The 19,041-nt window shown below is 43.5% G+C and overlaps 1 protein-coding gene across 4 annotated transcripts in view; it reads left to right on the forward strand.

The window, feature by feature from the left end:
* The window catches only part of TIPARP (TCDD inducible poly(ADP-ribose) polymerase), a 44,764-nt gene extending 27,492 nt beyond the window's left edge, over positions 1-17,272 (forward strand). For all 4 annotated transcript variants that reach the window (XM_075716577.1, XM_075716575.1, XM_075716574.1 and 1 more), the window contains 4 exons: positions 9,430-9,598; positions 11,107-11,288; positions 15,257-15,526; positions 16,576-17,272. In XM_075716577.1, the coding sequence (XP_075572692.1) occupies positions 9,430-9,598; positions 11,107-11,288; positions 15,257-15,526; positions 16,576-17,023 (1,069 nt within the window). In that variant the 3' untranslated portion in view covers positions 17,024-17,272. The remainder of the gene's footprint in view (positions 1-9,429; positions 9,599-11,106; positions 11,289-15,256; positions 15,527-16,575) is intronic.
* Positions 17,273-19,041: the final 1,769 nt, after the last annotated feature.

Consider the following 19,041-nt stretch of genomic DNA (forward strand, 5'->3'; position numbering starts at 1 on the left):
GATTGGATAGAATGCTAAAAAAAGAGCAGCAGGCATGTCTGTGCAGAACATTTTTGAAAAATGGGACTTTAGACTCCATCTAAGTGCTTTAGGAGGTGTTCGTATTGCAGCTTTGTGAAAGCAAACGCCTCTCTTGTGACGTGAGAACCCTGTCCTATATTGGGTCTGTTGCCACTCAGAGCTGTGCTTGTGCTGTCTCTAGAACGTCTACCGATGTAAAAATTAAAACTAACGAACAAAACTCTGCAAAACGTATCCTCAGCTGGTGGGGGTAGGAGACCTTTGAAACCAGCAATCTACCTCAGGCAAGGACATCCGTGTTTGTCCTCTACTGCAAATAGGAGATGCAACTTGGATTTGAATTATGAAATATGGTACATGCAGCAATCCTTGGAAGATTGGAATGTGTGTGACATCCTCATTGCTACAGATCTTTAGAACTTAACGGTAGTTCACACCAAAGGACCATTTTAACCCTGTACCTCATGTCCAGAAGTGGCCAGCAGTGGCTTTCTTGGGAAGAGTAGAACAGAACAAACATAGTTCTCGGTACAGTCTCTTATCTTCCAGCAGTCATGCCTCAATGACTTCCTGATCCAGAGATGGTATCTGTCTGTGGGAGAGAGGTTTTTTTGGTTGTTTTTTTTTGTTTCCACCCTGCCAGAAAAGATCTGGGGCCAGACTTGCACCTAAGCTGTATGTACATCTGGACCAGTATCCCAGCAGTTGTTTCCGATTTACAAACATGCAAGTGGGGCTAGACCCTCTCACTGGGAAAATTCCAGAGGATTGCTTTTCAAGCACCCCCCATCACCAACTGTAAAGGCAGGGAAACCTGCCTTTCCACTTTTTTTTTAAAAAATAAATATAGGAAAAGCAGTAAAGCTACTACTATATTGATAGTGGGTTTTTGTTTTTTTTTTTTCTTCCTCTGATGATGGAGCCTTTTAAGTGTAGAGGTAAATCTTTCTGTAGCACCTTTCTCTTTTCATAGAATCATTTTCTGAGTCTTTCTCACTGCACCTCCTGCACGGCTTACAGTCACGGCGGAGAGAAGCAGCGTGACACGATGAGGGAACAAATTAAGTCAAATACGAAACTAATTTCCTGCCCTGTCACCTGCTGCCCCTCTCTTCAGTTTAAGAATGATGAGATACTGATAAGATCAAGGCTGCGGGATGGTGTTTACCAGCTTGTTTTTGTTCTCGCCCTGCTGCAGAGTATTGCTTCTGGGAGGGAAGGTTCCTGTTTTCCTCCTGCACTCCTTGTAGCAGTAACTAGGATTTGGCTGCACTTTTACTGCTGTGCTGTGAAGAGCTGTTTGAAGAATGTCCTTTCACGAGTGCTACCTGCGCCCTTGCTTACTGTTACTTCCTAGGGAATCGGTATTGGTTTTGATGGGAGCGAGTTTTGGCTGCTGTTGTCTGAGATCTGATGTTCCCATTTCAAAGTGCCAGTACCTCTGCTTAAAAAGAAAGATCTTATTAAGGGGGTGGTACTTGAAGCAAAGTTCAGTTTCATACAGTGGAGTTTAAACACTCGGTGCCTCACCCACAGCTAGACTACAGCCTGCAACGTCAAGCGACTGTTTGCTACAAATAAGATGAAATATTGCCGATTTTGGGTCACCAGAAAGCATAAATGCCTGACTGACGTCTCCTACAGTTGCTGAGTTTGATTTGACTGATCTTTCAACCTTAAGTGCAAAAGGTTTTCATACCTGTTTGGATCTTTTAAGCTCATTTGTTCCCCTGAGTGGCTTTCAGGTTGTTGCTATTGCAGAGAGGAACTGGTTTAGTCATAGAGAGAAAATCAACAGTTTCATCATCTAAGTGGTGCTTAACTCTCAGTCTTGCTTTGTATCACAGCTGTTCTGATGGGAACCGAGTTTCATTTCCTGTACAGACCTTTGTTGATTGCTAGGTTTCTTTTTTTTCTGAACACTGTTTGCGGTAAGACTCATGACATACAACTGAACTCAGGAGAAGAGTTCGAAACCACATGCGTTTTCATACCATTTACAAAAAATATTTCTCCTAGTCATCTATTTGTACATAACACCTAGCGAACGCTTGTCTTACCGCATGGAAAGAGCACAGAAGAGTCACACGTTAGTTCTTCAGAGGAATGCAAGGAAGAGTGAGCCCAAATACCCTTATTCTAGCAGGCTGCGTTCATCTCGCAAGACTTCAGTGTTGGAACTTGCTAGTTGAGGTACCTACTCAGCGTCCTGAAGAGATTGTGTCTTTGTGGGTGTTTTTTTTTATAGCTAGGGTACAGAGAACATGTAACTTATTCAGCGAACCAGGTTCTGCTATTGAAGGCACTTGCGGAATTTTATTTTGAACTGTGCTGTTGCACAGCACCAAATTTGGGGTTGTGTGCTGTATTCTTAAGAGGGTTCAATACATTGTTCTTTCAGTGCAAATAATTCCATTGAACTGCTTTATTTTATAAATAGAGACCTTTATTTGGTTAGTCAGTGAAGAGAAGTTCTTAAGAAATCTCTGTTCCCACTTCTGTCGCGGATTCTCTGTGGGACTTTGGAGCCTGTTTTAGTCGCTCTCTGCATCTGCCTTTCCTGGGGAAAAATGGAGATAGTGAATTTCTACCTCAGACGCAAGACGAGGTAAAGTTTTGTGGTCTTTGCAGAGAGGTTTCGTATGTTTTTTCTGTAGAAAAAGACAACATTGTTTTTATTACTGGTTTCAAGCTGTACAGAAGGCTGTTCCTGCTGCATGATGCAAAGAGGCAATGGGAGTAGCACTGTGCCCCACCAAGGTATTTGAATACATTTCCTGCTTTCTCAAATGTCTGACAGACTGTAGCCTTCATCATCTCCTTCCCGCTCTTCTCCAGACTGATAGTTCCAGACGGAGACCTCAAAGTCCATGAGTAACAACGCTAGATTTTTTTTTTTAATCATTAGCTACAAAACTCTCTTTTTCCTTAACACAAACTGCCCAGGAAAAGTATAACGAGCGATGGACCCCATTCATGGAGCTTGTCTTTGGGAGACGGTGCAGAGGAAGCGTTGGGATGGGTCTGTTTCTCCCCAGCTCACAAGAAAGGATTTTAATTGCTGGGTTTCTGTGTGTGTGCTCTGTCTGTGTCATCCACATAGTACCCAAGTGTTTCATCGCCATTGTACGTGAGCATCTCCCGGAGGTGCAGCTGGCTGCGCAGTCGCGTGCCCGTGGTGCATTACGTGTTCCATCGTGCTCCCTTCAGGGCACGAAACAAGGCGATGTGTACCTTGCTGCGTTATTGTTGGGTTTTCCCTCTCCCGATCTATACGTTACCCATCATCTACACATTACGAAGGATACCCTTTACTTTAGATAGCGTACGTTGTACCTCAGAAGCAGTAAATCCTTATACTGCGCTGAAGATAGTGATGCTATGCTAAAGAATGTATCAGACGTAACCTTGAGCATCTCGCATTCTTGCTGTTCTTGAACCCTGAATTTGGGGGTTTTCACCTCCAGGCCTTGAGCAGTTGAGAAGTGCGGTTGTCGTATTTGCTTTCATCACTGGTGTCTTAAAGCTGAAGCCAGAAATATAATCACGCCATCACTTGCTGTAATCACAATTCATTTTTTTTTCATGGCTTTGCATGATGTAAGCTGGTAATAGGCTTTTCGATATACAGAGGAAGTGCTTTAACTGAAGAGCTATTATTAACAACTTTGCTAAATATATTTTAGGATTTCCGATCTTAAAAGCCAGTAAATGTAATTTGCAAAAGTTAATACTTCTGAATAGAGGAATACACTGTTAAAGAATGTAAATGAGCAGTGGAGTAATATATATTTTATGTGAATCAAGGTGTTTTGCAAAAGAGTATCTTTCCTTATTCCCAGTGTTATAACTAGGAAAAAAAAAATCAGGTAGGCTTTGGGCACATAGTGTGTTTTTCAGATGCAGTCACTTAAATAAAGGCATTTGTCTAAAATTTTCAGCTGTGTACAACAATGCAGTGTTATTCCGAAGAATTTATTTTTAGGTAGAAAACGTGTGTGGAGTTTAAAAGTTTTTCGTTAAAGTATTCAGGGAAAAAATAAAACACTGTTGTGTAGGTTTCGGGGTGTTTATGTACTTTGGTCATGTAATTTGCCATTAAAATTAATGGGAAGTAGCATTGTAAACGCTTTACCAACTTGAAAAATAAAAATACCATTTTTAAAGAGTCCCTAATTTAACAGAAGTTTGAGTTTCAGGAAGATTCTGCTGTTACATCCTGAAACTACTGAACCTTTCCCTACTCACAGCTAAGGGAAATGGATAGAGGATACTTCTTGGTAAGAAGTATCTTACCTTCGACCACATTTTTTCTTAAAGAAATGATTAGAGAGTGCTTTTTTGGGTGCTGAGCTGCAGCTCTTACTGTGAGAGAAGCTGTAAGTAAACCCAGGTAGCAAGTGCCCAGAGCCGGTGTCCCCATCTTTAATTGAAGAGCGACGGATTTATATGAAACCAGCGGAAAGCCAGTGCTTCGAGAGCGCTGCTCTGCTCGCTGTGCCACGGGCACGCACCGAGAGGTGGGTCGCTCAGAAACACTGTGACCTTTACAGTCAGACAGACCCAGCGCTTCTATTTAGGAATGGGAAAACAAGAACACTTCATGTGTCGTATCGTACGTAGGCGTTTAAGAAGAAGGTTTGGAGGGGTGGTGATCAGCTGTTTCGGTGCTTGATGCCAGGGTGCTTCTTACAGCGTATGTCAATGAGCGATGGCCGTCCTGTCCTCGATTTGCTTACAGGGGAGGGGAATCTGATAAAGAGGCAGAAACAGTGAGCTACAAAAATGTAAAAAATTCCAAACAGCAGGCAACCATTACATTTTTCAGTATGGAGAAATAATTTGGCATGCTCTATACAGGTTTCGCAGAAAAATGTTTAGCTTTCAGAGAAGCTATTTTCACTGTAAGCTGTCATTAGCGGTCAGCCTTATAAATCTTCAGCAGAGTCTCACGAGATACATAGATGCACGCTTAGCTGTGCAGAGATTTTGTTTGTTGGAAAAAACTTACCGCAGTTTGTTTTACTGGAATTGTACGTGAAGCTTTCACGTGACAGCACAACTAGTAGAAGGCCATGTAAAAACCCTGCGGTTCCCCTCCTGTTTTGCAGTTAGAACTTGTCTGCGCGCAAACACCCATTTTTTGCATAGGCACCGTCAACCCGGAGTTTTAGGAGTTCATCCTGAAGATCTGCTTGCTCTGCAATAAAAGCGCGAGGAAAAGCAGTCTCATGCTGTGTTCATCTCGAAAAATGTTTTTCCTTCCACAGGGTCCCTCCCATGGCGTTGCTTCGATTCTCCTTGCTTTGCTACAGAGCTATGCGTGCCTGTTGGAGACTGTTTTAACACCGTTAACCCCATATTAGAAATACCTAAGTCATGTATCAGAAGCCAGCCATGTTTCAAGTGCCTGTGGAATTTGTTGTCTAGTCTTCAAAAGTTTACAGACCTTCAACTTTTTAGGATATTAACCAGTATGTGATTACTTTTAAGAGAGTTCGCCATGCTAGTGGATAATCTTTATCGTGTGTAGAGTGTATGTTGATTTTTCACATTCTCTTTACTTTGCACCGCATTAGCACAGAACTACCGCAAACATTTGTTCATTATCAGTTTTCACCGTAACACATGCAACATATGAAGTTACAATAAAATTAAATACACCTCTGTGTTTTACCACCTTTAAAAGAAAATAATTTACTTATAAAGGAAAGGTTTCCCATTTCTTTCCACTTTCTTGGAGGTCACAGATCTTTGGAGTAGGGAGAACTGTATTTGGCCTGAAAAGAGATCAAAGTGAGAATGAATGCTCAAATTGTCAGCTTTTTTTATTGGGAAATATCTTTTTATGTATTCGTTTCATACAATGTGCAGCACGCTATCAAGGGGTCTTCATTGAGGACTTGGATTTGTAGGTGCAACGTAACCCCAAAGCAGTGAGTCCAACTCCTCACTCCAAAAGGATAATACAAATAATTATATCAGTCGCTAAACATGCTTTTCTCAAAAATGACAGCTTTATTAGGCACTGAAATTCAGAATTGTAAGACTACGTTTTGATAAGATAAAGCAAAAGTCCCTAAAGCAGCATTAAAGTATACATATATGAAGAAATTCACTCAAAAAATCATGCTTATGGTGCTGCCTGCAAATACTTCAAATAATAACACAGCTTGGTATTTGAGAGAGATGGTTTCCTCATGATTTCACACATTTTTTTCAGTTAAAGTAGACTGCAGCTTGTTGTTAAGGAACAAAATGACTGCATACCAGGAAGGTGGGGCGATCTGTTAACTAGTTTTGTCAACTTGAGAAGGTGTGTGTATTTTTTTTAAGCCTTATGTTTACCTTCAGTCCCTTTGTACCGGTCATTTATTTTGCTTGGCGCTGGTTTTCCTTCTGATTCGGTCTGCCTTGTATCCCCTGTGGCGGATGCTTGTCGTGTGGCGCTATCGTTGCGTGATTTTGGTGAGCTGCGCGGGTGCCCGTGCACCAGCCACCGATGGAGCGGGCTGGGAAGGTCAGCTGTAGTACATCCAGCTTCTCGCGGCGGGCTGCAGCCTGCGGGGAAGAGCTGGGTTAAGGTCCCTTCCGACCCAAAGCATTCTGTGATTCTGTGATGATTCTATGATTAAAAGACACCTCCTACGCAGAATAGCTGCTTTCCTCCTGTACTCCTATTTGTCATGGTTTAGCCCCAGGCAGCAGCTCAGCACCACGCAGCCATCTCTCACTGCCCTGCCCCGATGGGATGGGGGAGAGAATCGGAGGAGTGAGAGTGAGAAACACTCCTGGGCTGAGATAAGAACAGTTTCATAATTGAAATAAAATAAAGTAAAATAATAATAACAACAATATAATAATAATAGTAATAACAATATCCAAAGCAAGTGATGCCCAATGCAGTTGCTCACCACCCGCCGACCGATGCCCAGCCAGTTCCCAGCAGCGATCGCTGCTCCCCGGCCAACCCCCCCAGTTTCTATACTGCCCATGACGCCGTATGGTATGGAATGGCCCTTGGGGCAGTTGGGATCAACTCTCCTGGCTGTGCCCCCTCCCAGCTTCTTGTGCCCCTGGCAGAGCAGGGGAAGCTGCAAAGTCCTTGACTGGCATAAGCAGCGCTGAGCAACACCTAAACCATCAGTGTGTGATCAGCGTTATTCTCATCCTAAATCCAAACCACAGCGCTGTGCCTGCTACTAGGGAGAAAATTAACTCTATCCCAGCCCAAACCAGGACAGTATTCTAACCTATCTTGCACGCCGTTGAGGCAAGGAGGGAATGCGCTGTTAAACCTTCTACGGATTCGGTGCGATAGTGCCGTCTTGACAAAATTTTCATCTTAATTAGCGCGGTTCCGTGACGGTTTTTAGAGACCCACGTGCGGGGAACTGGCAAGATGTTCCTTTTCGGTAGTCGGTGCTCGGCGTAAAGGGGAAGCAAGCTGGCTGGAGCTGTTCCTGCTGCAGGCAGGTCTGCTGTGGTGGGGATGGCCACGGCCACCTCGGCCCGGGCTGTCCCTGCAGCGGGTCGGGCAACACCCGTGCCGGCTGGGGCTCCGTCTGCGGGCGTTGCAAAAAGGGTGATTTTTGTGTCCAAAGAATTTTAAAAGTAGCTCATGGAGTTGCATTTTTAAGACATTTGATTTGGGACTATTCCGTATCTTTTCTTTAAGTCTACAGGACGCTTGTTGAAAACAGAGAGAGCCATCTCAGTTTACCCAGACAGCAGCGGATCAGTTCCCCTGACTCTGAGCCCGCAGGAGCGGACACGTTGTCTCCTGGTCTGTGTCAGGAAAGCGCTTAATACCTCAAACTGCACTTAGCGCTTCACAGACCCAAATGCAATTAATTGATGATGATAAACACTGAGAACAGCTGCGCACCTGTACCTCTGATTGAGAAACGAAGGGCCATTCCAGCTGATCATTATTTTTTAAAATGGGAACTCTTCAGTAGTTTCCTGTGCAAGTAGTCTAATAGAACTCTTCAGCAACTGTACCAGTAAGAGTGGGAAATAGCTAGCAAAATTGCAGCCGTTCTCAAGCAAATCTGTATTCATAAAATCGTACACATGTTTAGAATAGCTGTCACGATGTGGCAAGTTTCAGACACAGTACTTTGATGTCTATGGTATGAATGTGCCAAGGTTTTACAAATAAAGTGTAGATTTCGAGTATCAGCTTGATTTATGTTTCCTGTTAAGAATTCAAAGAAAATATTTTACACAGTCTCAACAGCTGCATTTGCAGTTGCCAGCCATTAGTAACTGTTAATGAATAGCAGTAAGCTGACAAGTTATAAAGAGATTACACAAGTAGAAAACTAATTCTGTAAACAGCATTATTTTGGAAATCTGTTAATCCCAGTTCTAAAAAAGTTACTTTTGTAGGGAATGAGTATTACTGTGATTTCTTTCAATTTCTATGAATTTCTTAAGTTCTTGATTGCTAATAAAGCAGCGATCGTTGAGTGATCAGCAGAGCTTTAGAACTCCATGCTGTACTTGAGAATTGTCTTTAATTTGATGTCTCTCTCTTAGCACTGACGAATGAAACAACATTAGACGCTGTTTGCTGAGCCATTCCACAGTCACTGTCAAACATGACTTTGTAAAGTGTAGAGGAGCTGCACTTTTATTTTCCCCTTTAGATAAAGGGTATACTCTGGTTCTTAATCTGAGCCCCCTGTTGTTGTTCGGTCCTTTTGAAAGCGCCGGTCACTTTACGTGAAGTTGCATATTAGCGTTGATATTTGTAGCAGCAACATAGCTACTTGAATAAGCCTGTAATCCTCAGCGTAGGCTCCATAATTGTGAAGTCACGTTTCCTTTTCATATTAGGCTAGTTCTCTTCTGCTGCACGTGATGTAAGATGCTCGAACTCTCCGGCGGATTGGCAGCAGATGCTCCTCATCAGGAGCCATTTACATTTTCTTTTCTTCCCTGAAGCACTAACTTTCACAAGAATAACCTTTTGAATAATGCGTGGCTGCTTCATCAAATATGCTTGTGTGATGTATTTACTTAGTATGCTCAAAATGTCAAGGATATGTGTATTGATTTTTGTACCATTCATGCATACTGAATAAATACCACTGGACTAGGAAGACTGCTGGGTTTGAGGTTTTTTTTCTGTGCTGAAGACCGTGTTTGTTCCACCACTGTCCACTGAAGCTTTTGAAGAGTTCCTTTGCCCTCGCAGCTCTTTGCGCTTGCTCCTGCGTTGTGCCCACGTGGAACTCATGGGACATCCTTACGGTCGCAGGGCTGCATGGCGTGAGCGCAGCCAGACCCGGGGTATCTCTGGGGAGGACCGCACCAAATGTCTGTGGTGTTATCTCCGAATGATCTCTTTAAAATGGGTTACAAAAGGTGGGAATTGTTTGTTTTTCTTGATCTTTCCAGGGGACATGAGTTTTGGGTGGATTTGAATGTTATGAAATTATACGAAACTGTTGAGTTTGACCAAATGCGGCGGCTGTCCACGCCTTCCTGCCCCAGCTCCAGCTCCAGCTCCTACACGGTCTGGAAATACTTCTGCAGGGACCACTTCGGCTGGAGAGAATACTCTGAGGTATTTAACATGTTCCAGAATCCTGCTTTTGGGTTGTAACCCAGACCTCTGTTTACAGTATATACTATAAACTATATATACATTTTCAGTCTGTTTCCTCTTTGAACATTCAGGAAGGTTACTTAGAGTTGTTGTTGAGGAAGATAGTCAAGAAGGTCAGTGTTGAACTGAAAAAACAATAAAAGCAGAACTCTGCTCTGCTGGACTGCACTTTTAAGTTATCCCTGAAATCATCGGAGACACAGAGGCTGACCAAATTGTCAAATTTGAGAGCAAACTGGCCCTTGTCAGTACCAAGAAAGTCCTTTCTAATCCCTAGAAATCTGGTTTTAGGGCAGAGGGGACAGCTTTCTGCAGCCTGACTACCACTGCCACTTAGCTTTTCGGTTTTTCGTTTATTTACCTGTCCCCAAAGATAGCGCGATGCAGGACGTGAGCCTCCAGAGTCACTGGATCCAGCCCCTCGCCATCTCGTAGGCTGCACTGGACGCTGCTGCAGCTGGACGCTCCCACAGCTGCCAGCCCTGGCTCCTTAGGGACCTTTTCCTAAATATCTAGTTTAAATCTGTTCACCGATGGTTTACGCACGCTCGTTCCAGTGTCACCACTGCCCTTTGGTCTTTAACAGCCAGTTTTTCATATCAGGTTTTAAATAGACCTTCTCTCTTTCAACTCCTTAACCCCAATTATAGGCACAGAAGTCCTATCCAGTGTCAAACAGGATTGTGCTAGACAAAACCAGAATACTTCTATTCATTCGAGTAAACTCTCCAGTAAGCCTTTTAAATACCTGTGGTAGTTAAGAGCTCATCTTTGGCTGGCCAGAGCTGTACATAGTATTTTGAATAAAGCCTCATCAGTGTCTTTACAATTTTGGCAGTACCAGAAATACCTCCAGTGTAAATTAGATCATGTTCATTTTTTCATGCGTCATGCTGACTTTATAAGCGTGGCAGGAAGCTTAAGGCAGAGCACTGTATACAGTTTGGGGCTTTGCAAATGAAAAAAAAAAAAAAGCAAGAGCTGCAGAGAGTCTGGAAGAAAGCACAAGAAGTTTAGGATGTTGACCTGCGAGGAGAAGTTAAAAGAAGTGGGTTTCTCTAGCGTGGGAAGGGGTGGGGGGGGGAGATGAGAATATGTTAATATATAAAAGATTGTTCTACAGCAGACTTCTGGTTTCCACAGTCAGCGAGCAAAGACAAAAAGTTAATAATTTGTGGCAAGGGAGTTTTAGGTTTGGGAATAACATTTGACATGTGAAAATATGATAGCACCAGCACCAATTATGTAGGAAAGCCGTGAAATCTGCCTTGTTGGCAGATCTTACAAACAGGTAACGGAACATTTTTCAGCGGTCAAAATGTACTTGTGCCTTGGAGCAGGGGAAAGAGGGGAGAGGGGAAGAGAGTAGAGAGAGGGATTCTTTGTGGTCTCTGGCAAAAATATTAATTTTTGAACATGTAATTTATCACATGTATGTTTTTGTTTTCTTAATTTTCTTGAAACAGCCTGTTGTAAGATTGATAGAAGAAGCCAGCTGCCAGGGTCTGAAAGAGGTTCGGTTTGTTACCTGGCATAATCAGTATATCTTAAACATCAAAGACGGATTCCAACAAAATGCGTGTTTCAGAAGAGAAATCAAGAGGAGACCCCTTCTTCGCTCATGCATTGTGCTGATGCCGTTTTTACAGTATGTATTCCACGAAAATGGAAACTTTGCATTTGTTCGTCATGTTGTTCGGTCCCTGAGAATTGTAGTCCTTAAGATGAGACAAGGAAACGGGCGTTGCTGGGTAGAAAAATCAGAAGAAATAATAAAAAAATCTTAGTCATGTTGGCAGGTCTCGCTTGCCACTTTTCAAGATACATGCTATCTGAGGAACTCCTTCCTGCTAGGCTCTGTTTCTTATTTAAAGGTTATAATGTACCTTGTGGATTGCGGAACATCAGAAGCGCAGATGTACTTCAAGTTTGCCAAAGTATCGTCCAGCTTTCAGCATCTCACTGGCTACAGTGATTGCCAGACTATCAGTTCTAGGTCCCATAAAAAGGAGCGTTCAAGAACATTTTATAATTTTCAAGCACAATTAAAGCACGCCTTGTTTTCCTTCTCATCTCAGCTGGGGGTGAACACGCTCGCCCATCAAAGGCAGAGTGAGGAAGGTGTTGCATTGTAGTAATTTTTGATTACAACTCATAAAAATGCCATTTTTGTGATCTCACCAGCACAGCTGGAAACATTATTGTCAGAGTTCAGCAGTTAAGAACATATTGTCCTGCTAGCGAAGGGGTGGAAGTCATTAGCCTGACTGGCAGCTTGGCACGCTGGGCCAATCAAAGCAGCTTTAACTGCTGCAGTAGGGCTAGAATGCTCATTAGCTTGCAGAGTTGTTGCCGCGTCTAATTGCGAGGGGGACGTGGATTTGGTCAGAGCCTCAAAACACGTGGTTGCTAGAAACATTTTTGGACACGGTTTTACGGGAAGGAAACCCAAAACTGTTAAAGAGATAATGGGAGGATGCAGGTAAAAATTGTAGTCAATTTTTTGTCTAAAAACTTTTTTGTCAAAAAAACCAAGCTTTCTGGTTATAGCAATTCTGATTATCATCTTAATGAAAAATAGGGATTTCAGGTATTCTCCTCATGTTTTGCTACCAGTGACTATTTTACTGCAGTGTAAGTCTATAACTTTGAGATATGCTAGAATTACGCAATTCCCACTAATTTTAGCAGATCCTTGAGGCTTCTACACGCGTGAGGGCTTGACCATAACTATTCATGCCAGCTCCCAAAGCTGCAAAGGAAGCTCTGTTGTTCTGCAGTAAACCTCATTCTTTTCTTTATCTAAAGACCTTGCAACGCTTACTTAGAAATCCACCAATTCTTAGCAGAGAGCAAGAGAATATTTTAAATACTTATGGGAGCTGTCCTTGAGAAGCCAGTATTTGCCTCCACTTACCACACAGCGCTACCTGAGGTTTTTTCTTTCCCCCCACTACCTGCATAAATTGGTCGTAAAATGGGGAAAGAATGCTTGAATAGAAACTGTGGGAAGTGGGTGATAGTGGTTGACAAATGTTGACTTTTTAATGGCTTCCCTTGTATAATAAATGCTTACAAATAATTTACTCTAGTCAGAAGACATGAACAAAGTACACCAAAGGATTGCAGTATTTTTATTGTGTTTGATGTCTTACTCATTAATTCATAACTTATTGTTAGTCTGTGCTTGGTCTTCCCAGTCCAACTCTGAGTGAATGAGGTTCTACAGTAATATTTTTTACCCATTGACTTTAGGAGGAAAAAAAAAATTTAAGTGCACACTGTAATATTGCAGACTGCTATTTTAGTAATCATTCTTAGAAAAATCCATCTGCTGGGTTTCTGTTAAACTATTAATAAACAGTGAGAAGAATTTTGAGTTGAAGTCAAATCCATGCAAATAAAGTAGATCTCTTTTTAGCTTTGAACAGCAGGTGAAAGCCACATGAATGCTTTTTTAAAGAGTATGTCTGCTCTGAAAAGTGTGAGTGATGTTACAGTTTACGGTCTCTCTGCTCCAAATCAAATGTATCAATTTAAAACCAGACTTTTTTTTTTTCCCCCAACTTTTTTTTCTAGACCTGAAAAGCTCAACCTGCAATCAGAAAATCACATTAAATTATTTCTGGGTCACACAAAAAATCACACGCAGTTCATTCAGGCTCATATATCACTAGCATTAAGCATTCTGAAGGGCAACCTTAATTGACATTTCTCTAGGTAAGATGTGAATAGCAGTAGAATTCTTATTTATCTAGATAATTATGTTGGTGCTGCAGAGAAAAGCAGGCTAACGAGCAAGGACAATGAGAAGTTGCTCTGTGATTGTGTTTTGGTACCTTGAGAACAGGTTGGCCGGGTGCAGAAGTCATGATTACGCGGCTTTTCAGGCAGCATCACGCCTGAACAAAAGAAGATTGATTCCTGAAGAGTCACTCTGGAGAAACTGGCTTTGCCTTTAGCAAAGCTTTGAGAGTTTCTTTGTTCTCCAGTAAACTTTCTTTTCACAAAGATGGCGTAGGGAATCGAGTTTGCCTGTTGCTCCCGTGTGCGAAATCCGATTGCGTATACACGGGGAGGCAGGATTTGGCCTTGGATGTTGTCAAACCTCAGCTTGCCCAAGATGAATGCACAAAGGATTCACTTTCCCCATTTCCTCTTAGTCAGAACAGGTTTTCTCCTTGTGCTTTGGCAGTGAGATGTTATCAGAACAAGTGACCTGAGAAATTTCATGAACTTTAATGTTCATTAAACTTTAATGAAATTTAATTTAAGGTCGTCTTTGGGGTTTAGAGACAAGATTCACCCTGTGCCTTTGCAGCCAGGCAGTGGCTACCTCTGCCTTCGTAGTCTTTCCTACAAGAGCCGCCTACTTCTGCGTGCACCTTACCCGTTTGCATGCATTGTGGGTTGGTCCTGGAGTCAATAGCAGCTTTTCCTATAAAAATACTTCGGTGAGGTACTCGTCTGGTGAAACTTTGAGATAGTTCCGTATATTCTTGCAACTGAAAGGGAACCTCACCAGCTTGCAGGAGTGGAAGAGCTGTGTACTTAAGGTGTGAAAACCAGAGCCTGAACCTGCAAGCTTTAGATGTTCAAAGTATCGTCATCGATGCAAGTGGGAGAACTCCAATAAGTAAGGATTATTCAGCTGAGTAAGGCTTCCTTGCTCAGATCATAATCAGGTGAACATAAGCCACAAATGCCACACTCTTTATCTAAATTTCGTAGCTTCAAGAGTGTGAAAAATTCCACAGAGGTGCGGGCGTTTATTAAGAACAAAGTCTCGCCACGCCACAGCCGGTGTCCTTCGCTGGATTTTCCTGGTGCCTGTTCTTTCTCTGGCATCCGTGCTCCTTTCCCACCACGGCCGTTGCAGGCAGCAGCTCCCCTCCTTCGCCCCTTCCTGCCCTCTCACCTGGCAGCGTTCCCCAGAGGAGGGGCCGCTCTGTCGCATGAAAATAAGCAACTGCAAATGCAAATCGACATCTGGCCCATGCAAATGAAAAGAAGGGAGCCTTCCTCGGCACGATACTGGGTAGTACCGAAAACACAGCATCTCCTCTTCTGCGTAACGCAGTGAAATATCTGCACGTTTTGCCTATAAAATGTTCTTAGTTGGGGTTATTCGTTATTCATACTGTACAAGAAAGTATATGTTTCTACACCTTGTATTCTAAGGAAACAAGGTCAAATGTTGCCACATTATTCGTATTTTCTTATTCTGTATGTTAAACTCACTGGTAGGTCATAGCTCACATACAACATAATCGTATTTGGTAGCGTTCTGCCCGTCTGTAGTTTATAACCCCACCGCAGAATGTGAATAATGACGATAGCAGGCTTCTAAGCACCACCGAGCAGTAAGATTTCCGTACGTGGAACAGCATCTACGAGAGCCAAGATTTTGTTATTAGCTTGGATGGATGGAGGGGTTATTAAAATAGCAGAAATAGCTGGCGAGTTTCTTTTAAACAAGCATTAAAGATACCTAAATTGTTACAGAACTGAAGAGCAGCGGTCGCTTAGGATACGTTGGTGATAAAATAAATGTGATTAGAAGCTTTTCCGTTTGAGAATGTTTAAGCACAACCTTTTTTCTCCTTCCCCAACTAGGACCTTAGGTGGCAACTCGCCGGTACCCTCTCCATCAGCTGAACCAGCTTCCTCACACGCTCCAACTGCTGTTACCTCTCCAAACTTCTATCCTGAAACCTGGATTAGTATGGATCCATCTCAGGACTTCATCCAAGTGCCTGTTCTGAAGGAAGATAAAAGCTATAGAACCGTTTATAACCTGTTTCACAAGACTGTGCCAGAAACCAAATATAAAATTTTGAAAATTCTGAGAGTGCAAAATCAGTTTCTTTGGGAGAAATACAAAAGGTAAGATAATGCAAATACCATTCTTCTACAATAGTGGAAAAATACCTTGAGATATGTAATTTGGGCTGCAAAATATGAATTGATCAATAAGTAGAATACATAAACTCCAGATTTTGTGAAGAAAAGGAGCATCTTCAGTTGAACAACTTTTCCGATAAAGTACTGAAAAATATCTTACCTTGAAACTTCCTGTGTAAGAGGTTCAAGGTAGAATCTACTGATAGCTTCCGTAAAATCTATCTGCACAGAAACTTCAAAATAAATCTAGGACATCTAGTTGAAAAATCTTTGGGTTCACTTTCAAGCCAAATTAGGAGGCATTGTTTTCAGCAGACGCTCCCTGTATCAGAGCGAGCCGTTAGCGCCTTGGCTCCCCAGCACACGGCGACCCGGGGTCTTACGGTGGTCTCGCAAAGATGAGCTCCTGCGTCAGGCAGCCCCATTCAAACCAGAGGCGCTGTGTCTGAAAGTTACCATCCGGTGAGCGCTTCGTGATTGATACGAAATTCGATTTGGGGATTTTCTCTCCCTTCTCAAGAAATGCAGAATCTCAGAAGTGGAGGGATGGGCTGTGCGAGCAGAGGCTGACTTGCTTGCAGTATTTGCGCTGGTCTAGAGCGTCTTCACCCACCCTGTCTCTCAGTAATTCCTCTCCCTGGCCTCTTCTGAAGCTGTAGTGGGATTTAATTTTTGCACAGCCCTTGTTTTCACTCTGAGGAGGATTTCCTTCTGCATCCGAGGTGAAATACAGGCAAAGGCAAGCAGGCACTTCTCAAGCTGCTTTGCCTTTGCTGCTGTGCAGGTGGGAGAGCTCTGCCTCCATCAGTATCAGCTCAGGACCTGTCAAAAATAATGTGTTTCACTCCAGACCTTTCTTTGAAAGTGGAAGTCCCACTCCCCTATCCATACAGAAATGTTTTCTCATCTCCTCTTACAGCTCTGCTATTCCAGAGCATAACACTGATACTTGTAAGAGCTGTAGTGAAAACTGCTTTTCCCTTGCAGATCTGCAACGAATACTCATCTTCGCTTTCCGTTTTCTATTCCAGGAAAAAGGAATATATGTCCAAAAAAATGACTGGGCTTGACAGGATAATGAACGAAAGGCATTTGTTCCATGGGACCTCCCAGGACGTGGTGGATGGGATCTGCAAGCACAACTTTGACCCGCGCGTCTGCGGGAAGCACGCCACCATGTTTGGACAGGGCAGTTACTTTGCCAGAAAGGCGAGCTATTCCCATAACTTTTCCAAAAGGTCACCCAAGGGAGTCCATTACATGTTCCTGGCAAAAGTACTGACGGGAAGGTACACGGTGGGTAACCACACCATGAGGAGACCTCCACCGGTGAACCCCGGCAGCATTACCAGCGACCTCTACGACTCTTGCGTGGACAATTACTTTGAGCCTCGGATTTTTGTCATTTTTAACGATGATCAGAGCTACCCTTATTTTATTATCCAATATGAAGAAGTTAGCAACACTGTCTCCATTTGAAAACCTGTGCTGCTGAGTTACTCGTTTTAATAAACTCTCTTATCTGGCATTGGTAGCAGTCTTTGTGGAAAAAAAAAAAAATTTGGACATTGCAGAACTGATTAAATTACTTGCTTAGAAGGAACTAAATCTCAAAATATAGCAAAGAAGAGCTGAAGTGACCAATTGTGCACTTGCTGTTTGATTATGTATGTGCAAATTGTAAATACTTTTCCATTGTTTATAGTTGAAAATCTGTGCCTTTTGTTATAAAACACTGTTTATTTATGTTAGTAAATATTCATGTTAAAAAACGTCCGCGTGTGTATAATTTCAGTTGCGTTCTGCACATATTGGAGCGGCTAGAAAATCGCTTACGCCCCGATCTTGAAATCTTAGGGATGGCCATTTCTAGATAATCAGAACCAGATCATTTTCATCCCACGTATATTAAATAAGAGATTCTCCCAACCACTATTTTTTATTACTTTATTTCAGAAAGAATGGGAGAGATTACAAAACTAACATTCCTCGGATGTTACAAAACTAACAATCTCATACTTTGGATTATTACACAGGACAACACAAATAAATACATCGTTTTCTGAAATCAACCCTAAGTAAAATTAGTACGGCACGCGGTCCCCAGCCAAGAGCCCGCCCGGCGCCGTCGAGGCCGTGCCAGCAGCCCCCGTGCCCCTGCCATCCCCACTTACAGGGGCGTAGCTCTGGGGAGCGGATTTCTTGGAAAAGAAACCTCAAACAAAGCCTCTTTTCGATGAGGTTTTAAATTTGATCAAGGATGAAAATTTGTGTTAATGTCACTCGACGAGGCTGATAGTAAATGAATTTAAAAATGATGGATGCATTAAAATTGTCGTCAGCACGTAATCCTCATTTAATCAGGATATTTTGGGGTTTTTTTCCAGGCAGTTCTGCTGGGCTCAGTGCTCTTCGGTATCTTTAGCAGCGACACAGAAGCAGAAACAGAGGGTGACGACTGATGTTTGCAGTGGGCCCAAGCGAGCCGGGGTGGACGGTGGGACAGGCGGGTGGGTCATTCCCAGCTCCCGCGTTGCTCGGGAAGACGAGCTCTTCCGAACAGCAGCGCGGGCTGCAGCGCGCCCCGGGGCGAGTTAGCGTAGTTCTGTCTGGGAGCGGGGGGAAGAGGGGCAGCGCGTCGTGCAGAGTTACAGAGCCGAGGCTCGTCCTGGGGCGATGTCGGGGCTCAGCCCCAGGCAGCAGCTCAGCCCCACGCAGCCATCGCTCACTGCCCTGCCCCGGCGGGGTGGGGGAGAGAATCGGAGGAGTGAGAGTGAGAAACACTCCTGGGCTGAGATAAGAACAGTTTCATAATTGAAATAAAGTAAAAAAGTAATGATAATAGTAACAATACAATAATGATAATAATAATACACAAAGCAAGTGATGCCCAATGCAATTGCTCACCACCCGCCGACCGATGCCCAGCCAGTTCCCCAGCAGCGATCGCTGCTCCCCGGCCAACCCCCCCAGTTTCTATACTGCCCATGACGCCGTATGGTATGGAATGGCCCTTGGGGCAGTTGGGATCAACTCTCCTGGCTGTGCCCCCTCCCAGCTCCTTGTGCCCCTGGCAGAGCAGGGGAAGCTGCAAAGTCCTTGACTGGCATAAGCAGCGCTGAGCAACACCTAAACCATCAGCGTGTGATCAGCGTTCTTCTCATCCTAAATCCAAACCACAGCGCTGTGCCCGCTGCTAGGGAGAAAATTAACTCTAGCCCAGCCCAAACCAGGACAGGTGACGCTACGCGGAAAGACCCGGCAGCCGGCGGGAGCGATGCCGGCAGTAACGCCGCCGGCTTGCGGCACGGCTCGCCGGAGCTGGCGAGGTTTGGAGGGGTCCCCGCCCGCTACGCTGCGTGCCGTAGGGGAACGGCGGAAATCGCTGCACTAGGGTTTTTTCTCTACCTGCGCTTCATGAAAAAAACCCAGTCTCTAAAGTGGCATCAGAAATAATTTCAGAACTATGATTTAAACTTCAGGACAAGTTAAGTAAA

The sequence above is a fragment of the Pelecanus crispus genome, chromosome 9 (assembly GCF_030463565.1).
Source record: "Pelecanus crispus isolate bPelCri1 chromosome 9, bPelCri1.pri, whole genome shotgun sequence".
In the NCBI taxonomy this organism is placed as follows: Eukaryota; Metazoa; Chordata; class Aves; order Pelecaniformes; family Pelecanidae; genus Pelecanus; species Pelecanus crispus.